This window comes from Phyllobates terribilis, unplaced genomic scaffold (assembly GCF_046119375.1).
Source record: "Phyllobates terribilis strain yellow unplaced genomic scaffold, ASM4611937v1 Scaffold_2__4_contigs__length_985480577, whole genome shotgun sequence".
Classification (NCBI taxonomy): domain Eukaryota; kingdom Metazoa; phylum Chordata; class Amphibia; order Anura; family Dendrobatidae; genus Phyllobates; species Phyllobates terribilis.
In genome coordinates, this window is record NW_027362762.1 from 535,407,210 (window position 1) to 535,427,434 (window position 20,225).

A 20,225-nucleotide genomic window follows, 5' to 3' on the forward strand; every position below is an offset into this window, starting at 1 on the left:
TTCGTTTTTTTCACAAATAAACGCAAGTGATATCGAAGAAATTTTTCCACAATCATGAAGTACAATATGTCACGAAAAAACAATCTCAGAATCAGGGGGATCCGTTGAAGCGTTCCAGAGTAATTACCTCATAAAGTGACAGTGGTCAGAATTGTAAAAATTGGCCCGGTCATTAATGTGGAAACCACCCGCGGGGCTTAAGGGGTTAATGACCGGAGGTCCGAGAGAGATCCACTGAGTCACAAACTGAGACAGAGACAGAAATAAACAACACTTTCTTTACTAAAACAGGGATTAGACTAAAATTCAGTATTGAATGAATCAGTCTCAGGTTCTGCCTGGGACACTGTCTCTACTAAATACACACAATCAGCAAAAGCTGAAATCAATGTGCCAATCTCAAGGTTTCCAGCTTGTGTGAATTATTCTAGAGATCTGGAACAATTTTACCTAAACACTGTGTCAGTCTAGTGAGGGCGGTCTATGGTGACACCCTGAGATGGCACACTGCATACAATCCTACCACTATGAACAATAATAATGCATGAAACTATATCAATTGCTCTTATACCCTTATTATCAGGATATCCGGATATCTTAAAGTTATGGTACCGTTAACCTCAGATGCAGTCTATCACAGGCCTGTGAATCACGGTGGCTGCAGCTAGTCCCGGAAAACTTTGGCGCCAAAACAAAAACAAAGTTCACAAAACAGCAAACATTCCTTGTCTTGTCGGCCGATGCCGAGCCCACACGCCGGGGACTTTAGTCCTGTAGCCTCAGATTAAGGTCTGGGAAGATCTCTTCACAAAGGCTTGTCAATATCCTCTCAGTGGAAATGGCACCAGAAACCTTCTTTCCTCCCGAAGTCTCTCACTGTTATCCAGTACACCAACCGCGTGCTCAGTCACAGAAATGGATTACTCAGTCCCTTCACTCCTTCAGCACAAAGTCTATAATCCACTCAGCATGGACCTCCACAAAACTCCACAGAGCCACACAGCTTCCCCAGCTCAGCACTTGTCCTTAAACAGAGAAAGGGGTAAACAAACTCCACACGGAAGAGTGTAAAGACAGCGTCTTATTGCAGCTCCTTTTCACAGACTTCCTGTCTAGACTCACACATCAGACGCTCTTAGAATACACACAGTTTCTAGCACAGCCCCTCCTCTGAGCCCAGCCAGGCAAAAGTCACAGGGTCCTAGTGCTCTCCTGCTATTATCACATTTCACACTCTCACACGTCTAAAATAAAAAGTCTGCAGTCACTCTGTGGTGTGTCTGCAGACATTCGAATCCCGCCAGCACAGGCATTGTGCGCTGCAGGTGCAGACACTGACAGCTTGGGGCCCTTGTGGAAGAAATGATGTTTGGGCCCCCTTCCTTTTATGGCAACCAAGAGATTATATATACACACATACAACCCCTGGCAAAAATTATGGAATCACTGGGCTCGGAGGATGTTCATTCAGTTGTTTAATTTTGTTAAAAAAAAGCAGATCACAGACATGGCACAAAACTAAAGTAATTTCAAATGGCAACTTTATGGCTTTAAGAACCACTAAAAGAAATCAAGAAAAAAAAATGTGGTACTCGGTAAGGGTAATTTTTTTCAGACCAAGCAGAGGGAAAAAATTATGGAATCACTCAATTCTGAGGAAAAAATTATGGAATCATGTAAAACAAACACACAAAAGAACACTCCAATACATCACTAGTATTTTGTTGCACAACCTCTGGCTTTAACAACAGCTTGCAGTCTCTGAGGCATGGACTTAATGAGTGACAAACAGTACTCTTCATCAATCTGGCTCCAACTTTCTCTGATTGCTGTTGCCAGATCAGCTTTGCAGGTTGGAGCCTTGTCATGGACCATTTTCTTCAACTTCCACCAAAGATTTTCAATTGGATTGAGATCCGGACTATTTGCAGGCCATTACATTGACCTTACGTGTCTTCTTTCAAGGAATCTTTTCACAAATTTTGCTCTATGGCAGGATGCATTATCATCTTGAAAAATGATATCATCATCCCCAAACATCCTTTCAATTGATGGGATAAGAAAACTGTCCAAAATATCAATGTAAACTTCTTTATTGAAGATGTAATGACAGCCATCTCCCCAGTGCCTTTACCTGGCATGCAGCCCCATGACTGTGGAAATTTGCATGTTCTCTTCATGCAGTCATCTTTATAAATCTCATTGGAATGACACCAAACAAAAGTTCCAGCATCATCACCTTGCCCAATGCAGATTCGCGATTCATCACTGAATATGACTTTCATCCAGTCATCCACAGTCCACGATTGCTTTTCCTTAGCCCATTGTAACCTTGTTTTTTTCTGTTTAGGTGTTAATGATGGCTTTTGTTTAGCTTTTCTGTATGTAAATCCCATTTCCTTTTAGGCGGTTTCTTACAGTTCGGTCACAGACATTGACTCCAGTTTCCTCCCATTCGTTCCTCATTTGTTTTGTTGTGCATTTCCTGTTGACTGTGAACAACCAACATCTTTTGCAACATGGCGTGATGATTTACCTTCTTTTAAGAGTTTGATGATCCTCTTCTTTGTTTCAATTGACATCTCTCTTGTTGGAGCCATGATTCATGTCAGTCCACTTGGTGCAACAGCTCTCCACTCCTTTTTAGATGCAGACTAACGAGCAGATCTAACTTGATACAGGTGTTAGTTTTGGAAATTAAAATTTACAGGGTAATTCCATAATTTTTTCCTCAGAATTGAGTGATTCCATAATTTTTTCCCTCTGCTTGGTGTGAAAAAAAATACCCTTACTGAGTACCACATTTTTTTTCTTGATTTCTTTTAGTGTTTCTTAAAGCCATAAAGTTGCCATTTGAAATGACTTTATTTTTTTGCCATGTCTGTGATCTGCTTTTTTTCAGCAACATTAAACAACTGAATGAACATCCTCCGAGCCCGGTGATTCCATAATTTTTGCCAGGGGTTGTATATATATAGATATATATACACTGTTCTAAAAAATAAAGGGAACACTCAAATAACATATCCTAGATCTGAATGAATGAAATATTCTCATTGAATACTTTGTTCTGCACAAAGTTGAATGTGCTGACAACAAAATCACACAAAAATAATCAATGGAAATCAAATTTATTAACCAATGGAGGTCTGGATTTGGAGTCATCCCCAAAATTAAAGTGGAAAAACACACTACAGGCTGATCCAACTTTGATGTAATGTCCTTAAAACAAGTCAAAATGAGGCTCAGTATTGTGTGTGGCCTCCACGTGCCTGTATGACCTCCCTACAACACCTGGGCATGCTCCTCATGAGGTTGCGGATGGTCTCCTGTGGGATCTCCTCCCAGATCTGGACTAAAGCATCCGCCAACTCCTGGACAGTCTGTGGTGTAACGTGACGGTGGATGGAGCGAGACATGATGTCCCAGATGTGCTCAATCGGATTCAGGTCTGGGGAACGGGCGGGCCAGTCCATAGCTTCAATGCCGTCATCTTGCAGAAACTGCTGACACACTCCAGCAATATGAGGTCTGGCATTGTCCTGCATTAGGAGGAACCCAGGGCCAACCGCACCAGCATATGGTCTCACAAGGGGTCTGAGAATCTCATCTCGGTACCTAATTGCAGTCATATATATATATATAATATATACTGTAGGGATTTGTACTCACTGAGCCGCGTTGGTGGTAGGCACAGGTTCACACGGTGATGCAGTCCGCGGGTTCAAACAAACTGGTGGTTTATTTAGTGTCCATACACCAGTGAAGAAACAAAAGTAACAACCTTTTCCTGGCACAAAAAGGAATAACAGAACAAAGCTCAAAATAACAAGTCCATGCAGTACGGCCTCAGCCGTTTAAACAAAGTGCTTTTTCTCTGCTTCCAGCAGACTCTGAGAAGCACATGCAAGGTCTGCTCACCTTGCCCAACAAACACAGACAGCCAGAGACAGGCGCAGCTGTCTTAAATCAGCCTTCCAAGATCTGGACTAGAGGTAAGTGAGCAGCTGTTCCCCCCCAGCTCTTTCAACTGCTCGTAAAACCCGGCTTTGTAATCCGGGCCCATTAAATTCCTCTCAGCCCTATGTGTGCTGGAGCCTGCTTCTTCGGGTCCTACATCACCGAAGCTTGGCACTTCGGGGACACATACCTCCCGTCCACGACCTTCCCGGCAGCCACCTTACATACCCCCCCTGCCCAAAGCCGGGGGGCTTTGCACCTTCTGTCACCATACAATAAACCCATGACAAGGCATCAGCATTCCCATGTTATTTCCCAGGCCTATGCTCTACCCGGAAACTAAAATCTTGTAGATCCAGGAACCACCTAGTCACTCTGGCATTGTTCCCCTTCTTTTCTTGCATCCACCTCAGTGGGGCATGGTCTGAACCTTCTACCTAAGAGGTAATACCTCAGAGTGTCTAATGCCCACTTAATGGCCAAACATTCTTTTTCTACAATGGAGTAGTTCTTCTCACAAGTGGAGAGCTTCCGACTGAGGTATATTACAGGATGTTCTTCTCCGTTAATCTCCTGGGACAAGACTGCTCACAGCCCGACATCCGATGCATCCGTCTGGACCACAAACTCCTTGGAGAAGTTGGGCGCCACCAAGACTGGTTGTTTACAGAGGACCAGTTTCAATTCTTGGAAGGCCGCTTCTGCTTCCGGGGACCACTTGGCCATAGCCGACTTCGTCCCTTCAGAAGATCCGTCAGTGGGGCAGCTATCAGGGCAAAGTTAACAAATCTTCGATAGTAGCCCACAATACCTAGAAATGCCCTGACCTGCTTCTTTGAGTGGGGCTGTGGCCAATTCAAGATCGCCTCGACCTTATTTAATTGTGGTTTTATTTCCCCTCTACCAACTCGCCAGAGGTAGCCTGACTGCCATTAGGTACAGAGATGAGATCCTCAGACCCCTTGTGAGACCATATGCTGGTGCGGTTGGCCCTGGGTTCCTCCTAATGCAGGACAATGCCAGATCTCATGTGGCTGGAGTGTGTCAGCAGTTCCTGCAAGATGAAGGCATTCCCCGTTCCCCAGACTTGAATCCGATTGAGCACATCTGGGACATCATGTCTCGCTCCATCCACCAACGTCATGTTGCACCACATACTGTCCAGGAGTTAGCGGATGCTTTAGTCCAGGTCTGGGAGGAGATACCACAGGAGACCATCCGCAACCTCATGAGGAGCATGTCCAAGTGTTGTAGGGAGGTCATACAGGCACGTGGAGGCCATACACAATACTGAGCGTCATTTTGACTTGTTTTAAGGGCATTACATCAAAGTTGGATCAGCCTGTAGTGTGTTTTTCCACATTAATTTTGGGGGTGACTCCAAATCCAGGCCTCCATTGGTTAATAAATTTGATTTCCATTGATGATTTTTGTGTGATTTTGTTGTCAGCACATTCAACTTTGTACAGAACAAAGTATTCAATGAGAATATTTCATTGATTGAGATCTAGGATGTGTTATTTGAGTGTTCCCTTTATTTTTTTGAGCAGTGTAGTTTGGTAAACTTACACTAACTAAAAACAAGCAAATCTCTCTCTAGCTCAGCAGCACCTCTCCCTACACTGTCTGATTTCGGAGGGACTGTGACGAGCACGGAGGCGCTAGGTCTGATATAGACCTGATGACGCTGTGCGGCCAGCCAATCACTGTAATGCCACAAAAAACATGGCTACGGCATTACAGTGAGTGACAGACAATCCCTGCATGTTCATTGGCTCTGTAAAGAGCGCCAAACATGCAGGGAGGGGACCCGAGCTCCCGCTGAGCAACCCCGGAAATACTCGAGCAGGGAGATGCTCGGGCGAGCACAGAGCAGTAGCGAGCATGCTCACTCATCACTAAAAACAATCAATATTACTCACATTCTCCCTTGTTCCCACGCCATGTGGGATCCTTTTCTACAGCCTGCACGGTAGCCGGCAGCTGAATTTGGCGCACCCGTCATCAGGGCCGGCTCCAGGTTTTCATGGGCCCCAGGTGAAAGAGTCTCAGTGGGCCCCTTTAACACATGCCACAATTCATGATGCACAGATATGGCAGAGAGATATAGCTATAGTACAGTATAGAATAAATATGACCTCCCTTGCTATGCCCTAAATAGGCCCTACACTGTGCCCCGGAGTAAATAATTGCCCCTCACTGTGCTCTTTTCACAAAAATTACCCCACATTGTCTCTCTTATGTTACATAGTGTCCACATTATCCCCTCTTACAAAATATTCCCATCGTACTGTTTCACTTTTTCTTTTACTATGACTACCACCATGCTGTATGCCCTGGTGAACTACAACTGCCACATTTTCCTCCATTATGAGATATACGCAAAACACTTTCCTTATTTATGGACTATGACCTCCACATTGTTTCCCCCTAATGCTGACCCCCCCCACTATGCTTCCACTCCATATTGAGCCCCCTCTTCACACTGTTCCCCCACTCATTACTGAGTCTGTTCTTTACACTGTCCTTCCAATGCTGCCCCATCTCCATTCTGATCCCCATACTGCCTCTCCTTCAGAGACAGCCCTCCATACTGCCCAATCTCCAGTCACAGACTCCCTATATTGATCCATCTGCACAATGAGTCCCCCCTATACTTCCCAATCTCCACACCGAATCCTCACATATTACCCCAACTCCATACAGAGCCGCCCCTCTTTCAGCTTGATCTCCATATTGAGTCCCCCATACTTTTATTTCCACACAATGACCCCCAACACTGCACCATCTTCATATTGAGCCCCTATGCTGCCATCATACAGAGTCCCCCTACACTGCCCCATCTCAACACAGACCCCATTAAAGACCCCTCTTTATAAAGAGCGTCCCTATGCTACCAATTGCCATGCTAAGCCCCTTATACTGCCCCATCTCTAAAAAGAGTCCCCGTAGATTCCCCATCTCCATATAGAGCGCCATATCCTGCCCCATCTTGATACAGAGCACCCGGTACTGCCCCATTTTCCATACAGCATCTCCCCTATGCTACCCCATCTCCATACAGACCCCTCCTATACTGCCCCATCTCATACAGAACCCCCTATAGTGCCCCATTTCATATAGAATCCCTCCTATACTGCCCCATCTGCATATAGAACCCCATAGAGTGCCCCATTGCCATATAGAATCCCCCCAATATTGCCCATCTCAATAAAGAACCCCCTGTACCGCCCCATTTTCATACAGAATCCCCCCCCCACACTTCTCCATCTCCATACACAAACCCCTATTGTGCCCATTTCCATACAATAATCCCCCTATACTGCCCCATCTCTATACAGAACCCCATATTCTGTTTCATTTCCATACAGAATCCCCATATACTGCCCCATCTCCATATAAAATACACCTATACTGTCCCATCTTCATATTAAACTGCCCTATACTTCCATATTGAGCCCTTTTATACTTCAGCATCTCCATAGAGACCCAACTGTACTACCGCATACCCATACGGGCCCGGGCCCCTTTCCATATTAATCCCCTGTGTGTCTATGCCCATGTCTTCAGCTCTACGAGTGCTAACAGTCTCACAGCTGCTGCACCCATGCTGTCTGGTCCTCTGTGGCGCTTTCGTGATGTCTGCAGCGTGATGAGATGACCACATCACGCAGCACGTCAGGTAGGGAGAAGATCCCAGAAGTGTCGCCTCTTGCATCTTCATTTGCATTCATGACTGTAAAAATGCAAATACAAATGAATGACCGCAGAATGTGCACTGCTTCCTCCCACCCCATGACGGCGAGTGGGCCCCCCTGTTTGTTCAGGGCCCCAGCACTTGCCCAAGTTCTCCGGGTGCTGACATCGGCCCTGCCCGTCATGGTGCATGACGTCATTGCCATGTGCTCCCAGTCACGGGCATGCTGATGTTAGCTGCCAGCCTCTGGCCGGCAGCGTGCAATGCATCACAAGGAACCGGCGGGTTCCCTGCGCCGCAATACCTTTCAGTTGAATATGTGTCCTCGTCTGAAATAGTGCTGGTAGCAGTGGGTCCCCCTTCACCTCTGGGCCCCGATGCGGCTGCAAGGATTCTCCAGTTTCTGGGCTGGTAACAGCAGTGATATATGGGTTATGCAGCATACTCCTGACCAGACAACCCCTTTAATGCCTCCCCGTCCATTGCCTGCCTCTGTATCTCCCGCTGCAGTAATAGCGACCCTACACAGACGTGTGACAGCTGCAGTCAAACACTAGTTAATCTTGCATGCTTTGTAGAATTCATTATCTCATGCTTAATCATTACTTGTTGAGCATTTTGTTTGCTTAGCTGCTTGTAACACAAACTTGTTTGACTGTAAGGTGGAGCTAGTTTTATTAGATGATTTATTAATAAAGTTTCCGAAAGCATAAAATAATAGTGGGCATCTAAAAAGAAATGTAGAACCAACGTACATTATATACAGGGAATCTTTTGACTAACAACTACATACATCTATGTGTAACTTTCTTTTTTTTATTACCTGGAAAAAACAAACTTCGGAATGCTAAATAAGTCCTATAATAAGGAGCCAAGGCCTCGTTACATCAGGAAAATGCTCCACTATGCTTCAGTAATAATGTAGAAGGAGGCCACCATATCTGACGTAATGTGAGTACTACAAGGGACAGCATTTTTGGAGATTTACAGTCAATCCTTGCACTTTACTAAGGCTGTGAACAACCCTTGAGAGTGATGACTCTGATGTCATAGTTTTTCAACAAACTATTTTTACAAGTAGCATATGTGGAACTGCCTGTAATTGCGGAACTAGCAGAACAAGGCAATTTTACCAACTTGTCTTTTTCACCTGAGATAGCAGTTTGGATTAGGACAGTTTAATTAAATTAGTGATTTGTAAAATTTAAAAATTGACTGACCTAGGTGTGAGATTGAACAATATCTGTAGCCCATGGAGGTGTGAAATTGAACAATCTCTGAGCAACTTAATGGTAGACCATAGTGTGAAAATAAATAGTGTCCTACAAACTCAATGCCCTGCCAATGTCTTAGAAAAACTATTCCTGAACAATTTACCTCCCACCCCCACTGTTACATTTGTAATTCTGGTTAATATGATTTCACAAATGTCTTGCATTGCTGACCTGTGTTCATGCTTCTGTGGTGTAAGCAAAGCTGAACTTTGGGATCCTGAAGAATGCACTAAAAATGCACCAAAACCTCCATTTTTGATGCAGCTTCTTTTCTGCCAAGAGATCAGGTTTTGCTGCAGAAAAAGCTAAAACAACGCATAGTGTAAACATAGCCTTACAGTCAATGTCTGCACTTTCCTAAGGAACCCTTTAGACCAGGGGTGGGCAATTAATCTTCCTGTAAGGCCACAAGAGAGACCGTGACTGTTGTGGTGGGACGAACCAAAACCTAAAATAATTCTGCTCAATATTAATATTAACATAATAATTATTTTATATTAATATTAATTGTATCACTTAATAGCAGAATTAAGCATGATGACATCCCCCTATAAACCATATGAGCCCACACGTAGCCTACTTATATACAGTATGAAAGCCCACACAGCCCCCTATTTACAGTGTTATTCCACACAGCCCCTATATGTAGAGTGAGCCCCCACAGTCTCCCTATATAGTGTGAACACAGTCTCTTTATGTACAGTAACTTGGAACTCATGTGATAAATAAATAAGAATTAGTGATAAGCGAGCACTAAAATGCTCGGGTGTTCATTACTTGTAACAAGCTTTCCTTAATGCTCGTCTTGCGTAACGAATATAATGGAAGTCAATGGAAAACTCGAGCATTTTTCCTGAGGACCTTCCCAGGAGGTCTGGGGGGCATTAAAACTGCTGAAATGGATGGAAAAAGTGCTCAAATGGAATGGGAACAGCATGGGGAAGATGTCTGTACACATCTGACTCCCAGGTCACTTCTGGGAACAATGTTGTCAGATTATTCCGCCACTTTTACGAACTGACACTGAAACATGCAAAACCGAAGATAAAATGGATTTTAGGAAACATTGTTTCCTGTATAATAAATTGAATATAAGGCAAAATAAAAAAGAGCGGAAAAAAAAACCTCCACCACCCCTTAGACTGTGCCTTCACTCCGTCTATCAGGAATATCTGCCATGGACGCCTTCGTCCTCCTCCGTTTTCTTGACATCCCTGCCGGTCTGTCTATGCTGGGGTTGGAGTTATCGCGCACTTGGACGGTGTGACTACACATAGTGGTTTCTCGTGTGTGTATGTGGTGAATGAAGTGGGAACGCGAGATGCCGCGCTTCCCGCTTGTTTCGCTACCCAGAAGACATGGGACGCTGTGTCTCCCGGTTTCCAGGCACTCCTAGACGCTGCCTTGTCTGGTGTAAGCCGATTGTGGGAATGTGTGCATTTTGCTGTTCATGTGAGCAGGGAGTGGCTCCCTGGACATGAATGGGAGGAATGCATCACCTGATATTTATTTTTAATAGAGGGCTCGCTATTTTCCAGGCCAGTGCTGTTTGTTATTTTCACTTGCAAAGTGGTGGGGTGAGTTCTTCCTGGTGAAGTTTAGATTGCTTCTCAGCACATGCTTACCGTCTTTTCTGGTTCTTTTTTTATGGGGGGTTCCATTTTGCTTTTTATTTTGGTTTAATGTTAGTAGCTTAGGTCTTACTCTGGTATCCTGACTCCAACATCGTCCGCGGCACCAGTTGCCAGCTACCCTGTGACATCACTCTGGTAAAGGCTTTGTAAAGCCACCCTCCTTATTGGGAGTTGGTGAAGAATATCCCGGCCCTTTAACTTGCCTAGTAGTGGTGGCTTGCGCTAAGTACGTCTGTGACTGCGCATTTGCTGGTCCGCTGCAAGTCGCTACCGAGTAGATTAATTTGTGTGCATAGCACCATCTTTAATAAAGCATACACACACATAAGAATATACCTATCCAATAGGATGACGACAGCTGTCCAGACCTGCATCCGACCACAAGAACCGCTCCAGAGTAATCCCTGGAGAATTAAATCATTCTCAGTGACAAAGTGAGGGGCTACGTGCCCCCTGTGGTCTCAGGGTATTAACTCTTCAAAGAGTGCTGCTCAAACTGTTGGGTTGCAGCTGTGGGACCCTATTTTCAGAGATGATGTCTTCCACCCAACTCTCAAAAAGCTGAAAGGGTCTTTAGTGAAGGTGGGTAGCCGAGCTGGGCTATCAGATGGTCGCCTCTATAGCTGTGGTGTCATCCTTCCTATGGTTAATAATTTTTAGAGGGCCATCAGAGGCAGTGGGGTGGCTAAAGGGAGAAGGCTGACAATTGTTCCCCAGAGCAACCACATGCGGCAATTACCCTTGTCAAGGTTTAAGTGTTCCTTTGTTTGATGGGGTATTCCTAAAAACTAAAATAAATAGTTTATAGTTCATGTTTTTTATTATTTTTTGTCCTCCTCCTCCACCAAATCCACATAATCATCATGCGACCCTCACTCAATTTTTAGAGCGCCATTAGAGGCAGTGGGGTGTCCAGAGGGAGAAAGTGACCAATTGTTGCGCCCATTTCCACAAGTCAGCTACAGTTGCCACTTGCAAGTGCCAGCTCACCGACTGGTTTGCGACCTGCACACATCCGCACCTGCATCCTGAAAAAGGGGATTGGCAAGCATGTAGGACTCTGTGTACTTTCTTCCTCCATCTCCGCCTGGTCCACATGCAAACCATCCTCTTTAATTTTGAGCAGGGAGAGTTTGAGTAGACACAGAAGAGGGATGTTTACTCTGATTATGCTGAAATTGCCATCACCATCTTGGTTGATTCCTCACAGATGTTATACATCCATGGCCACTCATCACTTGTTATGTGTGGAGGTTAAATGGAATATCGACCGGCATGTTAGAGCTGCTATTCAACTATTGCTCACTGCTGTTCACAAAGCCTTGCCAAGTACATATGTAATGTTGAGTTCCAGCACGTGGGCTGCCCTGCAGCTGTTGTTGCACATTCACAAGCACCATCAGCAACTATGTCCACTTTTTTTGTCCCAGGACAGCATTCAGCTGTCCCTACCCTAGGCCTTGAAACACAGAGAATACAAGCCAGCCACAGTCCCAAATGCTAAACGGGCACATTTACAGACCGTTTGGAATGGAAATCTTGCCGTTTAGGCTTGTGGACACTCCGGGTTTCAGCAACCTCATGGCGGCGTATGTCCATCGGCACTCTGTCCCAACACAATCTGACACAATTCTTTTAGTGTTCTGTCCTCGCATTACATATGTCTCATTACAGCACACGTGCCCTGACCAATGCAGTTACTGTGAATGTCCAACAACACTTGTCCTATCGATGTGGATAAGTGCTTATGGACAGGAACGCTATGTTTATTTTACAACTGCATCGTTACACACACAAGAATGGACAAAGCAGGGGAGATATAACCAAATGACCCTAAACAGGCTAAGAGTAACCTAAACCTGACCTCGATTTGTCTCTGACCGCATAGCTTGGCACCCTAAAATTACGCAATGGTGCCCATACTGAACGTCAGCTGGCCCATAAATTTGGGAGGACTCTCAAGTGGCCCTCTACCATTACTTTGGGAGGGCCCTCAGGCGACCCTCTACCATTAATTTGGGAGGGCCCTCATTCTATTTTGTAAGGCCTTTTTTTGATCCCTTCATGACCATAGATGTATCTATATGTCCAGGTTGGGAAGTACTTCTCGACCTTGGAAGTATGGATATGTCGTGGTGATTTTGCATTGTGACATAGTCACTGGCAAAATACTGGAGGGGAGATATCTGTCACTGAGATTATTGTCTTCAGTGATGTAAAACATGGAAGTTTCTCCTGCACATTAGGTGCAGAGATGGTTAATAGCCCGGTTTACAAGGGCATGCTTTACAGGTGGATAGCTAAGTGCTGGGAGGGAAGCTGTCCACCCTATCTCCACTCCAGGGCGTGTTTTAGGGCTAATTAAATAGCCAGCCTTTTGACTCCGGAGTTATTCAGAGTCTGGAAAAACAGGCTCCAGGAAGGAGCTCACATGTGTTGGATTGAACTGTGAGCAACTAACCCTGAGTGGCTGGACGCCGGCCGATATACGGATTGTGTTGTAACTTTTGGTATCCTGTTTTGCCTTTATGCCGAATAAGCTGTGTTTTTCTTTATGGACTGCGGGTTAGTTTATAAAGTTTAATAAACTAACCCAAAATTTAAAGAGACAGTGTTACTTGTCTACCTCCACATCCAGCCAAGCAAGTCGCTTTACCATAGGTGGTGGTTAGAAGTGTCGGCAGAACTCCCAGCGAACACGTGTGACTGTTACAAGAGGTGCTGCATGTCCTGGGTGAAGGCAGCCAGAAGCCAGCAAGTGACGCCGGACAAAATGGAGGACCTGCTTAAGCATTTGTTGCAGGCACAGCAAACACAGCAGCACCTGCAGAGCCAGCAGAACATGCAGCAGCAGTACCTGCAAAGCCAGCAGAACATGCAGCAGCAGCATCAGGTGCAGCTGCAAAGCCAGCAGAACATACAGCAGCAGAAACGGGAGCAGCAGCAGGGGACAAATAAACTTCTGATGCAGCAAATCCAACAGCAGCAAAGACAGATGGAACTCCTAGCAGAGCAGATCCGTGGTAGGACAACCACTCCTCCCCAAGATGGGGTGGTCCAGGTGATGACTCGCACGTCAGGAAGACGGTAAGAAGAGCATTACAAAAGATGACCCTGGGGGTGACATTGAGGCGTTCCTGACTCTTTGAAAGGGTGGCGGAGCAGAAGGCCTATTATGACCTGGCGTTGCAAGATGCAAAAGAGTATGCAAAGTTAAAAACTGAAATTTTGGCATGCTTGGGGCAACAATGACAGAGCACAGCGCGTCCACCGTTTGGCATGTCACCGCGAAAAACCCCATCACTCCCAAATGTTTGATTTAATGCACCTGGTCCAAAAATGGTTGCAGCCTGAGTCCTCTACACCTGCGCAGATGGTAGAGCGAGTGGTTATGGATCGGTTTAGTACATTCCCTGCCAAAGCCAATACAGGCTTGGGTTTCCCAGGGTGATCCCCGGACGCTGATGAACTGGTCTGGTTGAGAGGTACCAGGGGGCCGAGGGTTCCATGGGGAGGCAGCCCACTCCTTACTGGGGAACTCACCAGGGGGTGGAGGCCCAAAGGGCGTCCAAGGTCCAAAGGGGAGGGGGAGGTGGTGCCTAAGGTCCTTGCGGGAGAGATTATTTGGAGGTGTAATGGCCCCGGCCATATAGCTTCCCGCTGCCCTCTGAACAAATGGACTGTAGCCTGGGACATTGCTGTTCCTATTATGCGTACCCCGTCTGCAGTGTGGACTGTCAGCCCGGTGAGGGGCCGCAATCATGTCCCTTGACCGTTAATGGGGAACTAGTGGCAGGACTCCTTGACTCAGGGAGTTGGTGACTCTGATAAGGGCCACACTCCCTTATCAGTTGATCCCCAGGAAAAACGTGGGTGTCTGATGCATTCATGGGATGCCAAGGATTACCCGGTGGCCAGAGTAACTATACAAACTAACCGTGGGGTTGAGTCTCATGAAGTAGGAGTGGTGAAGGATCTGTTCCACCCAATAATAATAGGGTGGGACTTCAGCCTGTTCTGGGACTTGTGGCAGAAAGCGGGGGTACCAGGTGTCTCCAACAGGAGCCGGTTACACCATGAAACATCGCCGTCACACTCAGACATATGAGTTTCCCCTGTGTGTCCTTGCGGCTGACAAGGACGAGACGGTGACCCCAGAGACCGAGATTCCGGATTTGGGGGTGTCTGGGGGAAACTTTGGTATCGTGCAAATGCAGGATCTGACATTGAAGTATGCTATTGATAATTTGTCTGTAATCAATGAGGTTGCTCAAGAGCCGGGGCCTGATACCAGGTACCCTTATTTTACATTCAATGGGGACCTTCTTTATTGGGTCACTAAGCCAAAAGGGGAGGTGATAGAGCAGTTGGTGATACCGGGACCCTATAAGCATAGGGTATTAGATCTGGCCCATTCTCAAATCTTGGGTGGGCATCTAGGAGTAGATGCAACTCAGGAGCGGGTACTGCAGAGGTTCTACTGGCCTGGATGTCACCGTGAAATTGTGAATTACTGCCGCTCCTGTCCCACTTGTCAGCTAACTGCTCCCGTGTCCCATTTCTGCAGTCCCCTAGTACCGCTACCTATCATAGAGGTCCCATTTTATCGGGTTGCCATGGACCTTGTCAGGCCCCTGGTGAAGTCTGCCCGGGGGCACCAATACATCCTCGTAGTATTGGACTACGCCACTCGGTATCCGTAAGCGGTACCATTGAGAAATTCCTCCGCCAGAAGTATCGCCAGGGAGCTGGTGCATATTTTCTCCTGGACGGGTCTGCCAAAGGAGATCCTGATGGACCAGGAAACTCCTTTCATGTCGAAGGTGATGAGGGAGTTGTGTAAGGCTCTCTAAATTACACAACTCCGGACGTCGGTATACCATCCGCAGACTGACAGACTCAGAGAAATTTAACAAGACCTTGAAGTCAATGTAGAAGAAGGTGGTGGAAAAGGATGGCTGAGACTGGGATTGTCTACTCCCCTACCTCCTGTTCTCAATTAGAAAAGTTCCCCAGGCCTCTGCCGGATTCTCCTCCTTCGAGCTGCTATATGGCCGGCATCCTCGCAGACTGCTGGATATTGCAAAGGAAATGTGGGAAGCAGGAGCGTCATCGATCATGTGGCCCAAATGCAGGACCGGATAGAGAAGGTGATGCCAATTGTGAGGGATAGCCTCATTAAATCCCTAGAGGCCCAAGCCCAGGTCTACAACTGGGCGATGAGGCTGAGACAGTTTAGCCTGGGAGACCGGGTGTTGGTGTTAATCCTCATGGTGGAAAGTAAATTCCTGGCCAAGTGACAAGGGCCATACAAGGTGGTCAAAAAGTTGAGTGACGTCAACTGCGAGGTACACCAACCAGGAAGAAGAAAGCCATACCCGGTATACCACATTAACCTGCTCAAACCATGGTGAGACAGGGAACCGGTGGAACCTATGTGCCTGGAGGCCCATCTTGAAGCCAAGGCCTAGGATGTCGCAATAGCAGAGACCCTGTCACCGGCCCAGAAGCAACAGTGACAAGAGTTGATTCAGCGAAACCGAGACTTGTTTTCAGAGTTGACAGGCTGCACGCAGGTTGTGGAACATGAAATCCAGACAGAACCGCATGTACGGGTGACACAGGCCGAATCCCCGAGGCCCACCGCGCGGTAATCTCCAAGGAGGTGCAGAGAATGTTGAACCTGGGCGTTGTCGAAAAGTCAAAGAGCTGCTGGTCCAGCCCCATTGTGCTGGTTCCAGAGCCGGACGGAGAGTGGCGGTTCTGTAACGATTACAGAAGGGTAAACAAAGTGTCTGAATTCGACACGTACCTGATGCCCCGGGTAGACGAACTTATTAAAAGGTTAGGACCAGTCAGGTACATCACCACCCTGGACTTAACAAAAGGGTACTAGCGAATTCTCTTGTCTCCAAGTGACAAGGAGAAAACTGCCTACAGTACACCCGACGGGTGTTTTCAGTACACCCTGATGCCGTTCGGTTTGCAGGGAGCCCCAGCTACCTTCCAGAGGGCTATGGACCAGATCCTAGCCTCGCACAGGAAGTACACCGCCTCTTATCTAGACAACATTGTGATCTTCAGTCCAGATTGAAAGAGTCACCTGCAGAAGGTCCAGGCAGTTCTGGATGCGCTGAGGAAGGCCGGCTTTACCATTAACCTGAAAAAGTGCGCTATGGGGAAGGAAGAGGCGAAGTATGTGGGCTATATTGTCGGAAGGGGAAAAATAAAGCTGCAAGTAAAGAAGGTGGAAGCAATCCAGAATTGCCCACAACCATCCTCCAAAAAACAGGTACGAGCATTTATAGGACTGGTAGGGTACTATCTGTGGTTTATCCCAAATTTCTCCATCATAGCCACACCACTGTCCGACCTACTGAAAGGTACAAAGATGGCAATGGCCAATTGGTCTTCTGAGGCAGAGATGGCGTTCCAGGAATTGAAGCTCGCTCTGTATAAGCAGCCGGTTTTGATTGCCCCTGACTTCAATAAGGAGTTCATAGTCCAGACGGATGCCTCAGAAGTCAGGATAGGAGCAGTGTTGTCCCAAGAAATAAATGGGGAGGAACATCCCGTATTATATCTCAGTAGAAAACTTTCGACTTGTGAAAAAAACTACGCTGTTGTGGAAAAAGAGTGTTTGGGCAATAAGTGGGCAGTTGACACTCTGAGGTACAACCTGTTAGGTCGGAAGTTCAGGTTAGTGTCAGATCATGCACCCCTGAGATGGATGAGGGAAAGGATGGGGAAGAATGCCTGGGTGACTAGGTGGTTTTTAGCACTCCAGGACTTTAGTTTCTCGAAGGAGCATAGGCCCGGGAAGCTACATGGGGACGCTGATGCCCTGTCCAGACTTCCATGTTTAGTAAGTGAAGGTGCCAAAACCTCCGGCTTTGGGCAGAGGGGGGGTATATGACAAAGTCACTGGCAGAATACTGGAGGGGAGATATATGTCACTGAGACTATTGGCTTCAGTGATGTAAAACATGGAAGTTTCTCCTGCACATTAGGTGCAGAGAGGTTTAATAGCCAGGTTTAAAAGGGAATGCTTTACAGGTGGATAGCTAAGTGCTGGGAGGGAAGCTATCCACCCTATCTCCACTCCAGGGCGTGTTTTAGGGCTAATTAAATAGCCAGCCTTTTGACTCTGGAGGTGTTCAGAGTCTGAAAAAATAGGCTCCAGGAAGGAGCTTGCATGCATTGGACTGAACCGTGAGCGACTAACCCTGAGTGGCTGGACGCTGGCTGAAAGTTGCATTGCAACTTTGGTATGTTGTTTTGCCTTCATGCCGAATGGGCTGTGTTTTTCTTTATGGATTGCAGGTTAGTTTATAAAGTTTAATTAACTAACCTGAAGTTTAAAGAGACAGTGTTACTTGTCTACCTCCGCATCCAGACAAGCTTTACCACAGCGTGCACAGAAGCCGTGCACGATCGCCGCCGGGTTTTCAGCTGACATGATAGCAATTCACTGCAATTTAACCCCCTAAATTATTTTTACCATTTGGAAGGAGTTGGACTCCTACACTGGTAAAGCCAATGCACCATGTGCAAAGGCTGAAAAATATTTACCCCTGGGGGCTATACATATATATGTAAGATGATTTTATAGGTATATAAAAATGATATAGTAGGGCGGACACACTCTTGAAAAATTAGGAGCAAGAGTTAGATCATGACCTTGTAGATATGGTGGAGAAGGAGGACACTAACAATGAAAAAACAAGAAATATATATCCTTGTTTGGGTGGGAAGGGGTGCATGGGAATACACCCTTAAAAAAAGAAACATATTATTTGACTTTATGATCCGCTACTCTCATTCTGTGGGCTTGCAAGGCCTTGTTCATTTTAATAAAAGTCAGCCTGTCAGCATTTTCAGTTTACAGATGCATGCGCCTATCAGTTATTATGCCCTAAAAACCCTCACTAACAAAACGCTAGGGCAGGCAAGCAACTCCAAGTCGATGAAGGATCGTTAATGCAACGTGTCCAGCTTGGACAATAGTTGGACAGCAAAGGGGAATCACGGAGGGCGCTGGTACAGTTGGCTAGGTATTCCTTCACCATCTTCATTAACTTTTCCCTTTTTGTCATAGTACCCTGCAAATCATGGCTTGGGCGCTGTGCGGGTCTAATGAAACTTTTCAAGACTAGTGTTGAATGAGCACTACAATGCTGGGGTGCTTGAAGCTCGGGCCGAGCTCACCGTGATACTCGCGTGCTTGACCCGAGCAACGAGCCCAATGTTAGTCTATGGGAGACCCGAGCATTTTTGCGGCGGCACCCCCGGCAGTCTGCAGAAAGCCTTAAAAGTGCCCAAAGCGATAGTGACAGTGTTCAAATGACATGGGGACAGCATGGGGATCGCCCCAGGAAGCATTTCTGACCCCCAGGTCACTGCTATCAACAACGTGGTCAGAGGTATTAAACTACTTTTACGGGCTCACAATAAAATGTTCAAAAACAAAACTGAAACGGTTTTCCTGTGAAATATGTTAAGGAACTTCCTTTCCACGGTAAATACTTGTGTATAAGGTAAAATAAATAACCAAAAACAAAAATACTCCTCCACACCTTGGGCTATGTTCACAAGTAGCATTTTTTATGCGTTTTTGCACTTTTGTATTGCTTTCAACCGTGACAAATGCATTCACCGGGAAATGTCATTTTAACATTTTACAATCTTATTTGGCCATGTGCTGTGTGACACATGCATACAGTGCTGAAAAGACATGAGAACAGCATGGGAAGACCCCTGGAAGCATCTCTGACACCCAGGTCACTGCCTAAAAGTGTGCCCATCAGAAGTGATCCTTGCCGCATCAGAAGATGCAGACTTGCAACTATCCCCGTGCAAGTCCTTGTCCCAGGGCAGTGTTCAATTGTACCTCCCCCATTCCTTACAATGCAAGCGCAAGTATGCAGCCTGCCACCCACCCACCCCCAGGCTGCAATACCATACTGCTAGCTTGCACTTGAAATTGGGCCTTTTAGTTTGGAGGAGGCCGAAGCTGGCCACTACCTCATGGCTGATTCGGCAGCGACGTATCCATATTCAGTCCCCAGCTGCCCAGCGGCCGTGTGTCCACGCTCGGTCCCCAGACGCCAGGGGGCGGCCGGGTGTCCATACTCGGTCCCCAGCTGCCCCGCGGCCGGGTGTCCACACACGGTCCCCAGCCGACTGGGGGCGGCCGGGTGTCCATAAACGGTCCCCAGCCGCCCCTATTTCTCCTGTGAACTTCCCGCACACTTTTCTTAGCCTGGCCTGCTTTAGGGCAGCATTGGATGAGCCCACCAGAGAACCAGACTCCTCCGGTGGGCCGTGGCTTCTCCATCAGGGGAGTTGAGAGTGCCAAGGTGAGGAGCATGATGATGATGATAGAAGTTAGCATCTGCTTTGTTTTCTTGGAATGCAAGCGCATGTATGTAGTAGCGGCTAGGCCTGAGGTGGTCAGCCTTTTGGCACATACCCTACCTCCTCCGAGGATTGCTGGATGTTTCCCTGCTACTATCCCAGTTCTATGACTCCCGTTAAAACAAAGCTTCAGGTGATGAATGATGGATGAGGTGGTGGCAAAGAAGAAAGAGCAGGAGGAACAGGGAGCATTCACATCAATATCAGGCCAGTCAACCACACATGTCTAGTAGGATATGTTTC

General features: G+C 46.6%; 1 protein-coding gene across 1 annotated transcript in view; it reads left to right on the forward strand.

Moving 5' to 3' along the window:
- Nucleotides 1-3,865: 3,865 nt before the first annotated feature.
- CD164L2 (CD164 molecule like 2) overlaps nucleotides 3,866-20,225 on the forward strand; it is a 212,754-nt gene continuing 196,394 nt past the window's right edge. Inside the window, exon 1 of the mRNA XM_073670617.1 lies at nucleotides 3,866-3,995. Coding sequence (XP_073526718.1) covers nucleotides 3,905-3,995 — 91 coding nt within the window. The 5' untranslated portion in view covers nucleotides 3,866-3,904. The remainder of the gene's footprint in view (nucleotides 3,996-20,225) is intronic.